Source organism: Limulus polyphemus, unplaced genomic scaffold, assembly GCF_000517525.1.
Source record: "Limulus polyphemus unplaced genomic scaffold, Limulus_polyphemus-2.1.2 Scaffold431, whole genome shotgun sequence".
In the NCBI taxonomy this organism is placed as follows: domain Eukaryota; kingdom Metazoa; phylum Arthropoda; class Merostomata; order Xiphosura; family Limulidae; genus Limulus; species Limulus polyphemus.
Window position 1 is genome coordinate 18,072 of NW_013666041.1, and position 21,076 is coordinate 39,147.

The window sequence follows — 21,076 nt, forward strand, 5'->3', positions numbered from 1 at the left end:
TTCTTGACTACACCCCAAAAAAAGAAATACATTGGTGTCAGGTCAGGTGAACGTGATTGTGAAGGAGAAACAAATAATAGAGTAACTGTAACCCTACTTTTGGCCCACCCTGTATATGTTTACGTGGAAAACACCATTACTGTACCATCAACACGTATTAACCTAGAAACTTTGCTGTCCCACGTGATGCTTACATACATTCCAGTTAGAAGACAAAGAAAAATTTTTAGATGGGTAGCGTGGCTCAGTCGCTTTGGACTTTTTATATAACGGTGTCAAGTTCGAGGCGGGACGCATCATAATATTGTATCTCACTTGTTTCAGTTTACTTTTTTGTTAGCTGAGGTTCAATCTGCAGTTGACTGGTATTACACTTGTGCCATTGTAATCAGAATTCGAAAGTTTTTGAACTAACTAGTGTTAAGACTGACTGATAATGTGCTGTATTTTATTTGATGGCAAAATTACTAGTCCTAATCAGGGTCTTGTTAATACGTTTAACTAGAGCAACTAGATTATGATAAATAAAATCAGAAAATGATAATCACTTAACGCAAACCCTAGTAATCCAGTTAAAACGTGTGTAAATTATCTGTACTTTAATTGTATTGTTTAAACAGTCGTAACTGGAAGGGAAAACATTATGTTTCGATGCACTGACTAAATAAGATATACTTCGAATACCCTTACTCACTCAACGAGATGACTATGACAACAAGATGGTATGAAGACTGCCAACCAAGAGATTTTCAAGGATTACCAAACAAGATATTTTGAAAGACATCTTTTACCTCATTAAGTGTATTGCATAAATATCCCTTGTACTAACTGATTATTATTATTACATACTTACTAGGCTTTGAGTCTCAAAATGAAGCTAGAATGAAAAATATTTTTAATCAATTTTCTCTATATGGAGATCTTATGTGGCATGTTAAGTTTAAAAAGAAAATTAAAATAAACATATCCCTCATGATGGGGTTTATTAGTATCTAAAATACTAAAATAAATCTAGTTTTAAGAACCTTTGAATGCAGAGGTTGAGTATGTTATATTAAAACGATTTTGTAGCTTCGCCAAGTTGTTAAGATTCATGTTGCCAGTGTCTGATCATACTCTGATCTGACAATCATGCACCTTCTCAATGGCCATGCAGCATAATTTTCATTTCAAAAGCCTCCATCATAACAATTTCGTTCCCAAAGCATACCACTCCTCCCTGCTGGCTTTCCTTAAATCCATCTAGTGTAAGAGTCCAGCAGTCCAATCGGATATAAATTCATAAGTAACTCAACTGTTATATTTTAGTATGGAATAGCATGAGAACTAATTTCATTCTCCATCTTCTTAAGATATGCAATGATTGCATGAATATGTCATGGAAGCAGCTTGTATACACATGAATTGTATCACATTTCCAGATGAAAATCCTTCTTGTTCATATCACACAGTGTTACCTGGGGCATGTGGACAACTTGTGCCACTGATCTTTGTGTTCATAGATTCTCATCTGTTGCACGAAACTACAATTTTCTTACCAAGCTTGGGTATGACTCATTAAGTCTCTCTGAATGGTTCTGGTACCAGAATTTTTTTCATATTCCTTTGCTTACTAATGCTACTAAGTAAAATGGATATCCTCGTCTTTGAAATTCTACCCCCCCCCCAATCTGAATACATCGTTATGATCCCAGTTATAAATATTTTATATCAGAAATGGCGGTTACATACCCTTCCCCAAAGTGATCAATTTTAGGTGTCATCACACTACTTATGAACCATCAAACAATGGCAAATGTAGTTCAGCTACATATCATTCCACCGTGAATTTATATGGCCTATAGTTGTTAGGTAACTGGCTAACTTGCATATTCAATAATATACCTAACTCTCTGTATATGCTGTATGTGTTTTTCTTTTGTGTCGACCTATTAATTTTTATCTGCTTTTCTTGGTACAGTATGGTTTGCAAAGAATGTTTTTAAATAATCAAAATATGCCTGTCAGGAAATCAATGTAGGAACTGTATCATTCTAATAATAAATAATCCTGTTTCACCATTTGTAGTAGAATATATTTATGTACATATTTTAACCCAGTGTTTGATGTGTATATAAAAAAAAAAATGTGTCGATTTATTTTTCAGGAATGACATTTGCTACAACAAGGATGAACCCTGTGATACCCTAGGTATAGTATGTAATACATAACATTTTCTGCAATACAAACAAAGTAGTTATTGCTTTTATATACTTAAGCATAGTCTAATGAGTAAAAAAATAATTCAAAAAGCAATCTTGAATTGAAACCAGTTTGTAAACATCAAAGTACACAAAAAAGAAGTAATATAATATTCGTAGCTCTACTATTATTTTCACTACATAAAATTGGCAGTCATTGTTTATACATAATATCTGATTTCCCATGAATCTAATAAAATGGAATATTTTTAAACCACTAATGAATAAGAGCATCATATCATTCCAATACTTTATAAGCTATAGGGGCACTCAGTAGAGTAAATACCTCTGCAATGCAGCATTGATCATAAGTAGTTACCTCCTCACTTCAGACACACATGCTGATTGTCCACCTCAGGGGGAGGGAGGATGGAGTACAGATGATGATGTCGCCAGAAACGATTACGTCCACGAATTGTCACCAGAGGGCGCGTTCCCAAAGGAAGCACTGCTAGGCCGCCATTAGAGGCAGATATGAAGCCAGAGAGGATGACATCCACAATGTGTCACCAAAGGGCACGTTGTTAGGCTGCCATGACAGATGGACATAACGTCATAGTTCCACAAAGTAGAACCAAAATCACGATGACATTATACATGTCTCAATGTGTAATCACAGGCTAGATTTAATACAGACGATTTATGTATAAAACACTAATTCATTAGTTCTATATTTAATCATACTTCTTTACATTTCCTGACCCCTTATATGTAAATCACTTAATGTCCCAAAATGATGGTTATTTAACATGCAAATTTACGACAATCTTACTGTTTCACTAGTTTCTCTTTATCCGTATAACTAATTACTAAGAGTAGTGTTTCTATGAATGGAATTTGATGAGCTCAACGTGTCAACAATAACTAGATCCAATTACATGTAAAACTATTACTGATTTAACATAATAAAAAGTTCTTGACACAATATTACTTTTTATCACTTTATTAATTATTTCACAATAAAGATTTAGCAATCTGATCTGCATAAAAAGAGACGTCTATTAAGGATGTATGTACATGAAAATGTTTTGCAACAAAATCATGAACAAATATATCATTAATATCTTTGTGGGATCCAAATTTAGATAGCAATTTTCATTTTGTCACATGCAGAAAATGATAATAAGCATAATATATATATATATACAATATTGTTCACACACATATGCATACAGTCTTTGTAGTACTTTTTTGTTGTAAGTCCACTTTCAAAAGTTCTTCTTGATGAATTTTCTTATGTTGAGGTTAGGTGGAGGTAGTCTTAATGGATCAAAATATTCTCATTTTTTCATTTCGACCAACGTAAATACAGGCCCAGTGGCTATCACATTTATGACTCGGATGTACTGTTTTTTTGTTTTTTTTTTGCATGATCAGGTAGTTTATCACTGGCAATCACACTCCAAACATTTTTTGCGTAAACAAATCTTGTGAAAGTATCAAATAAATTTCTAGTGTTCATAGCTTCTTTCAGGCAATGTTCTGACACCTTGTCAGAATTTAAAATTATATATATATATATAACTTTCCTTTTTGCCAATTGTCAAATAGAAAGGCTTTTAGTTATATTTCTTCATAGTATAAATATATACCATGTTGTTGTTGGGCTTAGGATTCTTCTACAGTAGGTGTCTGTGATTGTTAGTGATAAATTGAAGGATGAATAAACAGCACACAGTTCAGTTGTTTTCAAAATAATATATATATATATATTCAGAACAGGTTAATGTATACACAATAAATTTTTCAAGACTATAGATATTATGGTCTTATCATAAATACAATATATGTAGTTCTCTCCTTCTTGTCAAATATGCACTTAGGCCTATTCAGTTACTTTAGAATTTCAGTTGACAAACTGAACTAGCACATTAGTATTCTCTGTGATTCTCTTACAATTGTGACGTGAGTTACCATAATTGTTTGGTCTTCTTTCCTTAGAAGATCCTCTGTTCTTTTTATTAAAGTATGCACAGGCTGATTTAATTACTTTATAACCATGCTTTGATGGAATAAAATTATTTTCTTATTTTCTTTTCTACTGTTAGTTTCGCAATAACATATTAAACGTTAGGCCTATCACTTCTAGATACTTACCTTCACCCCAATTTTATTCTATTTCGCTATTATCTGTCTGCTGTTCCTGCTTGTCTCACGCTATTTATATCTTTATCACTTAATCATCTGTCCATCTTTTATATTCTCCACATCAATGAATTATTAACAAAACTTCCTACATTCGTCTGTTTTTAACATTTATTATAACAAAAACTAAACAATAATATAATATTCACTCACAAAAATAATTTAATCATTAATATCTAAATCAAACAGTTTTATATCATGAAACACCTGTTGTTTCACTATCAAAGGACAACTATCATAACATACATATTATCCATTATTTGAATGAGGCAGTTATTATAACCAATAATTAACTTTAATTATCCAGAAAAGAACGATTTTTTATAATTTAATATACTGTTTCCCTTTATAAGTATATATATATCATTTTGTTACAACTAAAAATAATAAATGAACAACTTACTGTTTATCCATCCATTTTCTATTACAATTTCACAAAACATTGAGACTGTCTAATATTAAGACATTGTTTGTTAGGAATTATCGCACACACATACAAACAGTGTGGGCACTGACGTCAGGACAAGTTGTAGAAGGTCATCACGTGATTACACATATAATGTGGGGCTGTGAGATATTTCAGCACCAGTCCATGACAAATTTTGACCTTTGTTCATTAGTCACACTGGAAAAACATTGCATGTTCTCTTCTACATCTTTCAAAACGATTATGTACATTTACACTTAGTAGCTTTCCAAATGCACGATTGAACTACAATTCTTCAATTATTTCACTTTGTAGAAAAATCATAAGTTACAAAACAGTATTCTGTGATTTTTTTATATGAAACTCGCGTTTTGTCATAGTCCAATATCGTATCATGTAAATAAAATTAATAAATATCATACATGCTTAACAAATACTTCAAGCACTATATGCATCATGGTTTATAATTCTATTGGATGAGCTTTCATACAAATTATGTTCATTCCAACTCAGTATGTAAGATTTTATATAGTTTATAAACAATAGTGAAATTGGTCAAAAATTGAGTTTAATTATCTCATGTCATAATTTCCATAGACTCAGAAAATATAATGAACAGATACGAAACAATGTTATGGTAACAACTAAAATAAGTGTTGCTATATATCAAATGATTTATCGTGAAAAAGACGTTTATTTTCATGTTTAGCTTTATAATTGAACCAATGAACAAAGCTCAAAACTTGTCATTGACTGGTAATCTGAAATATCTCATAGCCCCACACTGTATGTGTAACCATGTGATGACCTTCTACAAATTGTCTTGACGTCCGTGTGATAATTCCTAACAAACGGTGTCTTAACATTAGACAGTCTCAATGTTTTATGAAATAGTAATAGAAAATGGATGGATAAACAGTAAGACGTTCATTTATTAATTTTAGTTGTAACAAAATGAAATTACACTTATAAAGTGAAACAGTATGTTAAATGAAAAAAAATTAACTAATCGTCCTTTTCTGGATGATAAAAGTAAATTATTGGTTATAATAACTGCCTCATTCAAATAATGGATAACATGTAAGTTATAATATTTGTTTCATTGACTTTTGAAAGTGAAACAACAGGTGTCTTATGAAACATTGTCTGAAAGAAGTTATGAACACTTTAGAAATGTATTCGATACTTTCACAAGATTTGTGTGCGCAAAACACGTTTGGAGGTGTGATTGCTAGTGGTCAACTACCTGATCATGCAGAAAAACAACTGTACATCTGAATCATAAACCTATGTCCACCATGTTCGGGTTACAGAGCAAAAATAGTGTGAAAAATTAGTCCTCATGTTAAGATATAGGGCTTTTTTGTATTTTCGTGACCTTGCTGTCACCTTGACCCTCGTAAAGCTACTCATTCCTGAGGTGGGCTGTGGTACAAATGTATACTAACTTTCATTCAAATCCATTCAGCCGTTGTAGAGAAATCAAGTTGACAAACACATACCCAGAGGTGAAAACATAGCCTCCATCACCTTTGGTGGCGGAGATAATGACAAGATGGTTTTGTTGTAAAATCAAATGCAAGTAAAACTGAAGGAATAATATGGTTATAGTTAGTAACACTTACGGTTTAAACATGAAAGTTGGCAAAGCATAGAAGCTAATAGGCTTAAAATTTGTGATAAAGAGCACTTAGACTGTATATGTTTTTCCCCACATTCCTCTTAATTTGTCTAATCCGGATTCAAAGTCCTGAAAGTGTAAAAATAGCTTGCCAGGTAATTTTTTTTTGTCTCTCACAAGTCACTGCTCAAGAAGCTTTTCGTAAATTCAAGGACTCGTCAGTTGAGTTGGATGATGAGAGACAAAAGAGCTCTCGAGCTCTGGTATTGAACGAAAGTCGTCCTTGAAAAAAAACCAAAAAACATTAGCAATTTACATGATTTTTATCACAAAATATAAGCTATAGTGTCAGAGAATAAATAATTAAAGTAAACGTCTTTATTGGGTAAGTAAGAAATAAAGTGAAAATGGACATTAAGCAAACAGAACTGTAGGAATATTTTGTCAGATAACTGGCTGAAGCCACGTCTACTGTCTAGTCAGAATAGTTGAATTAGGCCTCTGTTAGCTAACAAAATGAAGTCAATTATATGCTCAATATGGCAGCAGTGTCAGGTCATGCATACAACCACTTGTACAGCCTAGAGAATACAAAAAAAAACAAGTTCAGGTATTTAATTGAATTTAGATCCTGTATTTGGCTAGTTAGAACAAAAACTGGCACTTTTCTGAATTTAGTTATAAATTAAACAGCAACAATAGGCTGCTATTAGGTAGAAAACCATATGGGGCCAAACATACAGTATAGCGTTTTAAGTCCGCAGACATACCGCTGTGCTACTGGGGGCAGCATTGTTATGTATTTTTCACTGAGATTAAGCTACTTCAGACAATTTTTGTTACTTTATCTTTCTTTTTCTTAAATGGTTATAGTAGTTTTTAGCCGTTGTTGTTATCTAAATGTATTTATTCATCAGGGTTAGGTCAAGTGTCAGGGATGTGTGAACCTAGTAGAAGCTGCAGTATTAACCAGGATATTGGTTTAATTTCTGGATTCACTATCGCTCACGAGATGGGACATAAGTATGTTTTGTTCATTTTTTAAATATTCATTATTGTTAAATTTTCATTTTTATTTGTTTATTTATCAGATTATCATTATAATTATCAAATGTTCCCGATTTCAGCCTAATATAAAAGTGCATAATTGTATTTTTATATAATAATGTAACTGAAGGTATAATAACCACATATCTCGTACATTTCGATGTTTTTATTAGATAAATGAAACTTACAACAATCATTTCATTAATCTAATGTACTGGAAAGTTGATATTGGACATTATTAAACTATCTTCGTTTACTAAACTGACACAGATTTAGTTTATCACAAAGACAGCTTGAGAGGATATGAAAACATTTTTGATGTTTATTTTGGAACTATTTTTCAAAGATTTAAACTGTTTTGCGGGCCCTATGACAATTGAGATAACGTACTATATATATTTAACGTTATTCTGGTAGTAGAGGGCCAAGCGTGCCGTACTAGCTAACGTTCCTGGAATGTGAATACCAGGATTCATGGATCGCGTCCTGTTGCTGCAAAAATGCGCTCCGCACTTTGCAGTCATGGGTGTGGTATACGAGGGATGGTCAAATTCCACTCTTCGGTCATATGAGAGTAGTCCAAGAGTTTATGATAAAGTGCTTTTGAATAGCTGCCTTTCCTCTTGTCTATCTTTTCAAAATGAAGGTAGACCTTTGTGTTGTTTTACTACTAATAGCAGAACATTTTAGTAATTGGATGTGCGGGTGAACTGATTAGTAGTAAAGCTCTCTGTCAATAATATGACAGAGTCAAAATAAACTTTAGAGTTAGAATCAGTAAATCTGCCTCACATATTTATTAATATATAACTGCACTTGGTATTTAGTTTTACATCATTTGACTTCATTACTATACAATGATTTTACATATCATCGTAACTTCACTTTCATCACTTCCAGCTTTGGAATGCAGCATGACGGATTTGGAAACAACTGTGCTGTGGGACTGAATAGATCTGGACACATCATGACTACTCAGCTTTCTCAGCTGGTCCATCCTGTCACATGGTCACCTTGTAGTCGCCATTATATAACAAACTTTTTAGAGTAAGTATCACTTGGAAATTATTGTTTCGGAATCCGTCTATCTGTAAAACAGTTTCACAAAGTAAGCATGTATTTTATGTTGACGTCATGTGGTTATTTGCAGTGATCGCTCTAGAACTGATTTTGTCAGATAATTGTATTTTTGCATTTATTAGCCTTCTTGAGCTGCCATAAAACGACAAATGTCGTCAGTAATGATAACAGAATAGTACACTGTTTCATGTGTGCATTTTTCTTCAGGCTGTACCTTGGACAAAACAGAAGAAGTGAAAGTCCACTAAATCAACAATAATAGTTACAGTCTTCTTCAGGCTTCACCTTAGAACAAAATAAAAAGAGTATCGCAAGCCAACTAGATTACAAATGACCAGTGAGAGATTCGACTGTAGAAACAACACAATCAGGAGTTATTGGTATAAATAAATAGAAAACTAATTAACTAAAACGAAAGACTAATTTTCACTAGCATAAATGATCAATTTCTACTCGATGTTAAGGCCTTTCTTTAGTAAGTTAGTGACACTGTTTACAACCAATGTGCGTACTCTTTACGTTTCTTACAAGTATATAGCCACATATTCCAATTAGTATCATTAATACGCAGAATATTCTCATTTACACAAGCTATGTTAACTCTGCTCGATAATAAAAATATGGACACTCTGAAGCTGTTAATAATACTTATTAGTGAAGGCCTTCACAAGTGGGCCAGACGTGGTATAATGAGTTAGTGTGCACGAATTATGAATCCGATAGCTGACGGTTTACTGACTACTGCTGCAGAAACGTGTTCCACAATTTTGGGCCGTGTATGAGAGTGACATTCAAATCTTATCATTCTTTCAAACAAGAGTAGCTCACGAGTTGACGGTGGGTGGTGTTGACTAGTTGACTTCCCTCTAGTCTATCACTTCAAATCTAAAAAATTGCGGAATTCGCTAATCGAATTTTAGTTTTATTAATTTCGCAAAAGAATGTCGTTAGAAATATAATAGTTGATCTATTTTTATCATATTAGATAATTAAACAAATCGTTAAAGTATGTAAGCTTGTGATTTGTTTACTATAATCTATTATTCTATGAAAAAAGATACAGATACTAATGCACTAATAATGTGGTCAAGTTATGCAATTTCGTGTATTTTGTGCTGATTATTAACGTGGTATTTCCATGTCTAGTTCAGGACAAGGCGAATGCTTGAAGAATAAGCCAAGGTTTGAAGAGTTTGACTATCCAAGTTTTCTTCCAGGAGAACTGTACAGTGCTGATGAACAGTGCCAATCTCAGTACGGCTCTTTATCGACAATCTGTCAGGAAGCGCAGGAGGTAGACATGGAATTTATGTTTCATCGACTTCAATTTCTGATGTGTTGGTGAATGTTTAGAGCAAAAATATCTTAAAACAGATATAGAAAACCATGTACATGTTTATAGCAACGGATAAATCTTCAAAATCAATACATAGTATATATTTACAGCATAAGAATGTACAATATTTAATTACACATACGCTCACACATATCCGTCTTTATATATTTTACAAGAGAAAATAATTTTCATTATTACTAATGAACAGAAAAATTTGTCAATGTTTTGCATTTATTCCAGCTACCATGAGCAATATATTAAATACCACGAAACAGGAAAAAAACCACAAATCTAAGCTGCTAATTGCTATTATACACTAATTGCTGGTATGAATAACTTCAGATTCTCATATTAATTAATGAGAAAGAATATAGAATTATAGTTGCTTTTAAAAATTCTACATAGGGGTTGGACACAACTAAAAATGCCCAACAGAAATAGCATAATAACGTATAAAGTCCACCTTTCCTTGCTAGAACAACTCCAGTTCAATGTGGTAGGACACCTACCTACAAATTCTGAGAATTTTACTGAGGAATTAGGTTTCATTTCTGGATGAGAAATATTTCTAACTCCTTGAGGAAAGGAAGTGGTGGGAATCTGTGACAAAACCTATTTTACAGAATTTTCCATAATGATTCGATTACATTTGGGTCTGGTGAATCAGAAGACTAGGGGAAATGGGTAAAGCCAGAATGTGAAGGCCAGGGAAGGTGGTTAATGTCAAAATAAGATGGGCGGGAGAGATGAATAAAGCCTGACTCTTGAAATGAGCCAACTACAATTTTTTATGTGTAAAGTGCGTTGTCATCCTCAAATATCCCATATCCAGCTAGATAGACAGCGTGTATCATGGGCAAGAAATTATAAATTATAATCTCCAAATAAATGATCTGTTATTTGCCTATTCAGGAGAATAATGAGACTCATTTTGTGTCAACATAATTCAATTCACGTCATGACAGAGCCCACAGGAATATAACTGTTGGGATTAAACATTCGGGGTTGTATGCCTCCTTGTGTTGACGTCAAACATAATCACGCCTACTTGATGAAAAGGGCAAATGCAGAATCGTCTGACTAGATAATAATGCTTGGGTCCAGTGGTTGTGATCATTGCATTATCAACCATGTTTACGGGCATTTGTTGGTGAAATCATTGGTTTAGGTATTACAGCACGTCCATGATAACTTGCTTTATGAAGCATTTCTCTTGTTTTGACACACACGCTAGTTTGTCTTAATCGAGTTCCTACAATCTATCCTCTTTGAAAGTTTGAAACCGTTGATTAAGTCACACGCTTGTTTCCCGTGTCATTTGACAACTAACATGGAATAGGACTTACAGGTGTTTAAATAATACAGATCACTTGTTAAGAGCTTATTTGAATAACAACTTAATCAATCTGCTGGAAATATAGTTAGTTTGATAACTTGGAAAGAACTAATACGTTTTTTAGCAGATGTATACTCTTAGTATAGTACATCCAGACACTACAGAATATCTATTTATAAACTTTATCAATGTCAGAGCAACCAGTCAAAATGTTATGTAGAACAGCTTGACACACATATATATTCTAAAGAGATAGTAAATTATGTTAGTTTAAGAAATAATCGACACCCACTTTGCTTTTGCATTTCCATCTTAAACTGTATGATTTTGTAACTTGAATTAAGTATTTAATGATAGAGTAATCTATTTGATGCAGATAATCCTTATAAATTTGGGACAACGCTGCGACTAGCTACTGTTTTCTGTTTAGTCGAAGTTAATCGTTAGATTGACAGATCATTAGATTATTCATACTCTAAACAGCTTCTTTGTTTTTTTATGAAATTAAGATATTTTACTCAATAACTTAATATAATGTGGTAACAGTAAACATTTCAACTAGTATAGGAAGTAGGGAATGTGATACTATGTGTTCATTGCCTAGTAACTAATACAAAAAAGTGATATGAACGACAATCATGTCGAGTTACACGTTTTTCATAGTGCTTAAAACTTTAGACTTGTTATCGATTAAGACAAATGATGGGATAATGCAATCTGCCTGTAAAATTTGAAAAATCATAATAAGTTTTTGGAACACCTAGAATTTATCACTGAAGGGGGATTATTATTTCATCACATCAAGTTGAGTGTAGATGTTGTTCATAATGAATGTTGTTTATCTCTTGATAGCAATCACAACAGTAGCTAATGGCTGGTATAAGTTTTGAAATAATGATGTGAATAGAATAGAAAATTTGTTTGTGATTTTAAGGAACCGTGTGAGGCTCTGTGGTGCGAACAGCCGCAAGGAGGTTGTGCAACAAATCACATACCTGTACTAGATGGAACTCCTTGTAATGACACGAAAGTGATGAGTGGAGTAAGTATCATTGTAACATATTTGTTTTTCTTTACAAAATGACATTAAATTAGTGTGTATGGACTAAAATCAAAAGTACATATGAAGAAAAACTTATCGGAAATCACAAAAACACTAATCTTCTAATCAGATCACTTTCCATGTTTTTCATTTAATTCGAAATTATATATTGTTTCTATTTTTTGGGCTTTTCAAAAACAATCTAAAATATGTAATAATTATGAGTTATTTCTAAACCAACAGGCTTAATATTTGTAATGAAAATCAAGTAAATTGCACATGCTTATATTTACGTTACTCTTAGTTACTCCATTTCTTATTCCTAACCAGAAATGTGTGAAAAATAATATCTGAAAAGCAACTGCTACTTAAGGGGTTTTTGATTTTCAATTCTTCGCCAGCTTTCGACGGTTAAACAGCAACTTTTATTGAAGTAATTTCAAATTATTGAATATGCTATTTAAACTATTTAATTTGATGCTAAAGCGAGATTTTCTCAAAATAAAGTGATTAGCAAAATGATTATCCAATACAGTAGCTCAAGAAAGTGAAAGAAAAGTTTTAACGTAATCACATAAAGATTATTTGAAAGATATCATAATATATATACGAAAAAACATATATATAAAATTTGATCTTGAAAATTGTTTATTATTGTGGATTTATAATACCAATTTTAAAGCATCATATAACTACTTTTGACTATCTAGTTAAGAGGAAAGTGTAATAGCATAGAAGATACATCCATTGAAAGACGTTTACTCGACAACATATACGTATGTATACCTACCTGTAAACGCATCTTGTTTAGAGCATCCAGAACAGAGAGGTAAAAGTATGAACAAAGCTGTTTGTAAAGAGTTCGTCATCGTCAAGTTTCTTTATCCTCGACATTGGAAAATACTATGCTTACATATTGTTACAACAGCGGAAGTCGTGTGACGCTGGTGACACGTGGTGAATTCCTCGATTGATCATAAATGATCGGGGAGGCCCGACTGTATTCGAGACGCCCTTCTTCGTTTGTATATAAGCCTGGCAGAGAAGCCAGCGATAGATAGATAATTAAAGAAGCGAACAGTAGTGACGGTAATATAAAGTGTGTGTTTGTACTCGTAGAGAGCAAAGTTATCGAGATTGTGAATCGCTGTGATTTATAGCGTGTATTATAAAAGTAGTAAGTTTAAAGTGACGAGAAATGTACTGATTGTGGAATTACTGTGTACTAAAAGTTTGTGTCGAGAAATAATAAACTGGTTTAATCAAGAAGGGACTTGTATCACTGAAGTTCCTCGGAAAGAATTTATACCGGAAATTAATAAACAAGCAGATACCTAACAACATTTTATTTTATTTTTTTGCATATTAAAAAAGATTAACTTTTGTAATTTATACTTATGATCACAGCTGTAATCTATAATTTTTCTTTATCTACCTCAACCTTGGTCTGGTAAGGGTAACTGTATTTTTTAAAATTTAAGAATATGCCTCTTTATTTCAGAGACAATTCTAAACGAATTTATCATTTTTTCGTAGGCTTTTTTTGAAGTTAGTTGATATCATTTTAGTCTGTTGTGATGTTTCACAAATGTATTTATGCTTTTTATCTCAAGTGGTGCCACAGTGGACAGTGTGTAACTCGTGGTACCAAAATTGAGCCAGTGGATGGGAGTTGGGGACAGTGGTCAGACTGGAAAGACTGCTCGCGGAGTTGTGGAGGCGGAGTAGAGTTCAGTGAAAGGCTCTGCAATGATCCCAGGTCAGTGATATTGTTGGTTCAAATAGTTAGATATAATCGTGGTTTAATATTATTATTATTATAGACGACAGTTTACCTGATGATGAACATATGAGAGGTCGAAACGTTGTTATAAAGTAAAAAAAAAAAAAAGTAATTATAGACGACAGTTTATTTGGTATTGAACACATGAATGGTCGAAACGTTGTTATAAAGTTAAAAAATAGATAAGTAATCCATTAAAACAGTTGTGTCTCTTGACTTTTATTTAAAGTATACAGAAAATTTTCTCTCTTTACAACAAACCTCACTTTAGCTGTTTTGTTTGTATTTTGAGAAGTAATTGTGTCTTGATAAATTCTAAAATGCAGAACATATGTAGAATGTTTTATGTTTATAAAGTAATATGTACAATTCAATATAATAACGCAATGTTGGTCATAACTTTGATGTAGTAAACCCAAGCTGATTTTTTTCGTTAATTATCATTACCTGTAAAATGATTTTGATAGCTATTGTAGAGTTTTATCTATAGCTACTGTAATGTATTAAATTACAAGTCCGTTATCGGCCTTCACAAATTAAAGTGATCCATTAATAATATATAATGACAAAAATAAAACTTTGATATAATAATTATAATTATTATTGTAATTTTTCCTCAGTGGAAGTGAGAACTGCACATTTTTCTACTCATGTTCTTGCTTCCTAACAAGACTCAGCACCGAAGAAAAATCTTTACTTAACATAACTATAGAAATTTTAATTTATACCTGCAAATCTGACACATAAAACTGAGAAAGTTCCTTATAACTATGTACAATATTTGTCTCCAAGAAGGACTATGGGTGTTTTTACATTAAATATATTAATAGGAATATAACGATGAATGTATTAAGTTAAAAATAAACTCAAACTACCTGACAAAATGATTATTTATAAGATACACAAAAAGTGAATTGCCCACTAGGAGTTGCAAAATTCATGAACCAATAATAATAATAATAAGACCGAAGCGTTTATAAATTATGTAATATATATATTTCTGTATTGGAAACGATTAGTTGTTCAGTTCTTCTAGAAATAGGTACAACAAAAGAAAATAAATTTGCATAAGATTGGTTATTATATTATAGATAAATGTCTTTGCATAACTTTTGGAAGATTTATGTGACGAGAAAATCAATTAACCTTAATTGTGATTTGCTACTACAACCGAAACTCACAGCAGAACAAAATGAAATTTATTAATCGAGAATAACCGCTTTTCCCTAAACTCCTAAACTTTAGTATGCACACTGACGTCCGTGTGTTATTACGACCCATCCTTCTCACAAACGGTTTTATAGAACACTCCATTTATTAGCACATGCAAAATAGATTGTGCCAGGTGATTGCTGCGGTCCCCAAATGGATAGAGATCTGTCACTAAGAAACAACATAGTCACCAGCTGTTGGCGACTTTCTAACGCAGAAGCGATTAGATAGGATTGAAAAGTGCAACAAACGACAGACCGATATTTACAACTGTGGTCAAGATTCGACTACTTCCAATCACATTGTTTGAAGGAAATTACAAACTTATATATGGTAACCAACAATCCACCCAAAACCCAGTGGAATTTCTAGGATTTTTTATTGGGGGAGGCAGATAGGGACTGTATCAGAAAGTGGGTCAAGTGTTTTTACGTGCAAACGAAATAGGCCTTTTGTCTTTAAGAAGTGAATTTGTTCTTTTTTAATTATCAAAAAACCGAAATTACCTCAGGTTCTGCACAGTTTCACGGCGGTCTGATGCTATTTTAAACTTCTACTAAACTCATCCTCTGGGTTTCATCTGATTGGAGGTAATGTTTTGGGTTCAAATTGCATTGTATTACTACCACGCCTGTCCAAACAAACAAACCAAAAATATTCGTGTCATTTAAAGTCACGATGTTGGGAGAAGTTAAAAACCTTAAAAGACTAACTCCTGAAATATTTCGCCATGCCACTGCCAAAACCACTTACCTTGGATGCGAGCAAAAAATTATGATTTCGGTGTGGTAAAGCTTGAGTACTTGAGCTTTACAGTTTCTTTCACTGACGTCACGCCGTTGCCAAAATCACTTATCTTAGATACTAACAGAAATCTATGATTTCAGTGTGGCTTGGCTTCACTGACATTAGAGTACGAGTACGGAGAACAGAACACGAGACACTTGATGTGCAAGCTGTTAGAGACACGTAATGATGTGGAGAACGTTCTCGTGACTGGGATTGGGTTTTTCTTCTTTTAGAAAGACAATAACATTTACAATGTAACTGAATGTGGTTGTTGATCATATCATTCTCACTCTGACGAATAAAGACATTTTCAAAACAATAATTCAACAATAATGGCTGGAGACGGCTCAAAGTGGGTTCCTCGTCATCGAAAATAATTCAACAAATCACCATGCTCGGATGAACCAAAGTTGGTTAGAAAAAGCTTTACAATGTCTTCAGTCACCTACTTTGCTCAGCAGAATGACCAAAGCCGATTGAGCTTTTTTGAGATGAACTTGAATGTCACATTCATCAATGCTCAGTTGCACACCATTTTTTCCAGTGAATGGGTTAAAATTAAGTGGCTAATATAAAACTTAATTTACTCTACTACAAACGAGAGGTGAGAAAAATCATTGTAATAAAATTCACTTATTTTTCACCAAACACTTAAATCATGTAGCAACTATTACTTAAATTCTAATATTAATTTGAATTATATATTTAGTTAATCGGCATAGAAATGTAACCATTAGCACTAAGATTATCGAGTAGAAATATTTGGTTTGGTTAGTTTTGAATTTCGTGCAAAGCTAAACGAGGGCTATCTGCGCTAACTGTCCCTAATTTATCAGTGATATACTAGAGGGAAGGCAGCTAGTCAACACCACCCACCACAAACTTTTAAGCTACTCTTTTACTAACGAATAGTAGGATTGATCGACACATAATAACGCCCCAATGGCTGAAAAGGCAAGCATGTATGGTGACGAGGATTCGAAATCCCGACCCGCATATTGCAAGTCAAGCGCCCTAACCACCAGATGACGCCAACCCGAGTAGAAAGAAATTCGTGTTTCTAAAACGAAGAGCACCATAATAACACTGTTATGAAGTTGTTATATTTCGAGAACGGGTTGAGTTGATGTGTTATAATTGCAAAATAAAAAGGGAAAAATTAGATTATAATAAAAGTAATTGTTTTATCAAGTATTTTAGTGCTGAAATACATTTCTCAAGCTGTGTTTGTAAGAACATTTTGCATAAAAAATATCTAAACAGAAACCAGGTGAGTTTAATTGTCATTTTTATATAGATAGTAATCATTTTCTATAAAAGTATGCAGTGAAAAACACTCACTTGTAGAAAGTGCATCATATTGTTTAATTACTGGTCATCCGATTAAGTAATTTTCTTTTGTTTTGTACCAAGATCTCAGATATTGAAATCACGATAGAATTAATATATTAGACATATAAAAATATTCTAACTTTTAATTATCTATTAACATATTACTGTGTATTTTTTTCACAATTCTATGCTAGTCTCTTCATATTGAACAGTAATCATTAAAATAAACGTAGTTTGCCAAAAAGTTTCACAAGCCTGTATGGAATATATAGTTCATCGGAATTCACGCATAGAAAAATGTTCGTATAGTTTATCAATATTAAAGATATTGAAGAAATTTATAAGTACTTATAACTTTCAGGCCTATGAACGGTGGAGATTACTGCATTGGCCATAGGAAAAGATTTCGGATTTGCAATAATCAGGTAAATTATGAGGAAAAGAAGACTAACTTGAGTTTTGACATAATATTGATTCAATCAGTGTTATTTATAAGCTGCTAATAACCAAACTTTACTCCAACGGTTACATAACGTTTTTGTTGAGTGTCTAAGACTCCCCTTCAATATCTAAAAACGATATTTGATAATGAAAGTAGTTTAAAATGAGGTGCATAACTACCTATAATTTCCTGGACAATAAAACTATAGACATGTTTATCACCTTGTTGCTTTCCGTTTTCGCCTATGTTGGCCTTTTCAGATATTATATCTGAAATATCTTATAAAATATCTTCAGATATTATAACTATTATTGCTTTAAAGCATTTACACTAGATAAAGAATTAAAACATATATCTGATTATTTTGAAATAGGTTATGGTTATGTATTTACAATATTTCAATATATGCACCACCTATGTATTTATTTGTTTGACATATATTTTCATTCGTATATGTTTTGTCTTGGTGCGTACTTGGATTATATGTCTATACATTTACACTCTTATAATGCAATATTTTATTTTACGATATTTTTGCAATCTACTTTGTTCTTATGTCTCTTTTTCATTTTTGTACATTTATTAGACAAGTATAAAGTCATTGGTTAATTATGTTACTGTTTACAAGTTGTAAAATAACTTTAGTAATTGGTGCGCATGTTTTCCGACAAATGTTTTACAAAGACTAGGGTGAGTTTTCTAGATTATTTTAGTAATACATGATTAAAATACAGTTTATTTTTATAATTTTAGAATTAGGGTTGGACAGGTCAGTTTGGAAGGAAAAGAGGAAGAAAATGAGTGGTACAGGACTGTATCTTACATTATCCTCTCCCCTAGGTAATACGCGAATTTCATTGAAATTTCTGTATTTTCTTTTAACCCAGTTTCGATGAAGATAATTGCTCAAGTAAGCCACTCAGTCTTCCCCTTACATTTTAACTAGGGAGGGGGAGCTAATACATGGTACACTCCTGTCACACATATTTCCTTCCTCCTTTCTTTTCAGGCTGATCTGGCCATCCCTAATTTAAAACTATAAAATTAAACTAAACATTCCATCAGGTGTTGCTCAAGAAATCGAGAAAACCCACTGTAGCACTAGTAAAACACTTATCTAACAACATTAACTTGTAAAATAACAAAAATAACGTCATAAAAGAAATGGAATAAAGAAATAACCTCGGAGTTGCAGATTCTAGAGCCTGCATTTCGAATGCATTGTCTAGTAATGTATCTTCATTTATTGGCTTCGATGTTATGAAAATAAAGCCAACCCCAGTTGTGGTAGGCAATGCTAAAAGTTCCAAAACATCTGAAATATGAAAGTAGAAAGTTTTCACCCTTAGCTCTTTCCATTATTGAACAGTGATAGGGGAAGTTTCTCTACAACAAGGAAAATAGTGGTAACTACAACTGTCAGGTTAAAAAATGAAGATATGCAGAAGGATTAAACACTTTAACTTAACTAGGAAAATTAAGGATTGAAAGTACAGGGTTAAAATTGTCAATTGATCAGAAAATCAGAAACATCGATCAAGAATATGGGTTAAAGTGGTAATAGCCGGCTACCAAAATACTTTGTCCTAGAAATCCTGTCAGGGTTGACATATAAAAAAAAACAAAAATCAAAATAAACTTGTGGGTAAACATTTTTCTACAGATTTACATGAGCTCATACTTAACCTATTTACTTTTTCTACAGATTTACATGAACTCATGCTTAACATATTTATTTTTTTCTACAGATTTACATGAACTCATGCTTAACATATTTACTTTTTCTACAGATTTGCATGAACTCATACTTAACCTATTCACTTTTTTTCTACAGATTTACATGAACTCATACTTAACCTATTTATAGAACATGATCCCTATTACTCGTGCATAGCTTGGTAGATCCAGGCATCCTCAGGTCTCAAGCTTAACGTAAGCCTCAGGTATGCTTTCTGAAGCCACAATGGCTGTAATTATGACCCTGTAATCCCACCACATTTCCTCCACTTTCATCTCGTTTGTTACAGAAAGAAAAACGAGTTTGGTAGGAAAGAAATGGGGAAGTGAGACTGAAAGGAAGATACTCACTCGCCCTTAACTTATTTAGATTTAACACCATTGGGTGCTGATCTGATACTTCCACAATTGTAAAGAAACATGAGGACTTCATTTTCCAAAGGACAGACCACTATCCGTGAAACTGTTGCCTTCTCTATGGACAGAAGACACCACTTGTATATATGGAGGTACTATTGTTTCATCTGCAAGTTATACAAAAGTGGTCCACTATCCCTGTACTGATTCTAACTAGCACTGGATAGATCTCCAGCCGAAGTTAAATTCACCTGTTTCATTGACGAAGTTAGTAGAGAGCCTCCGCAATATTTCCCTTTCGAGTATGGTAAAACTAAGACTTGCAAAGACGAAAAAAATGAATACATAGAGTTCTAATAGTTTAAGCCCAAATGGCTTCAGGTAATAACCACAAGCTTCAGAAATCTTCATACAACCTTCATTCACAGCACTATTCACTACAACAAAGTTGTCAATTGAAACTGCAACATTACATGCCGTTTGTATGTTATGAGCTACACTAGCTGTATTTTCTGCTCTTATTGGCGTGTATTTTTCACTCATGGATAGCCATCTAGTGGTGAAACTAACATACTCGTTTGCGCAGCAAAGATATAATCGTAAACTCCACAAATGATTGTATAATCTGGGAATCATATCTTTAAATCTAAATAAATATTTCAATTTAAAATCAGATTTCAAGAAGCATCTAACTTAAGCCTACAGATATTGTCTAGCCTAGAAAGTGGTTAATTATATTTTAGTTTCAGACAAAATGCTGTCCTGTGTCAGATAAATCTATGACTGTTAGTTTCTTTGGAACAGTTAACTGCACAGTCTGAGGTGTACTAGGCAGATTAGACATCAGTGGACAAAACTGACTGAATATCAAAATCTTCTGGATGCTTATGCTTTATCATGTATTGAAGTGTAATCACTCGCAATTCTGCAAGTTCGATTGATCAAAACTTTATACAAATTAATTTTAAAAAGAGTAGGAGTAAAATATGCAACTAATTCGTAAAACGTTGGTTTATGATAAACACACAGCTTAAAACAAAACTGCTCATAATCAAATACATCAGTTTGCATCGCATTCCTGTTTAACTGGACATTTACTGCTGAAGCAACGTAGAACTTTAACTGCATATGTTTGTAACAGAACAGTTGG

The 21,076-nt window shown here is 32.8% G+C and overlaps 1 protein-coding gene across 1 annotated transcript in view; it reads left to right on the top strand.

The window, feature by feature from the left end:
- LOC106458225 (A disintegrin and metalloproteinase with thrombospondin motifs 6-like) overlaps positions 1–21,076 on the top strand; it is a gene marked incomplete at its 5' end in the record, with an annotated part of 53,944 nt that overhangs the window by 10,595 nt on the left and 22,273 nt on the right. Inside the window, 7 exons of the mRNA XM_022384376.1 lie at positions 2,147–2,190; positions 7,351–7,456; positions 8,381–8,527; positions 9,707–9,854; positions 12,167–12,274; positions 13,888–14,033; positions 17,752–17,815. Of these exons, the coding sequence (XP_022240084.1) occupies positions 2,147–2,190; positions 7,351–7,456; positions 8,381–8,527; positions 9,707–9,854; positions 12,167–12,274; positions 13,888–14,033; positions 17,752–17,815 (763 nt within the window). The remainder of the gene's footprint in view (positions 1–2,146; positions 2,191–7,350; positions 7,457–8,380; positions 8,528–9,706; positions 9,855–12,166; positions 12,275–13,887; positions 14,034–17,751; positions 17,816–21,076) is intronic.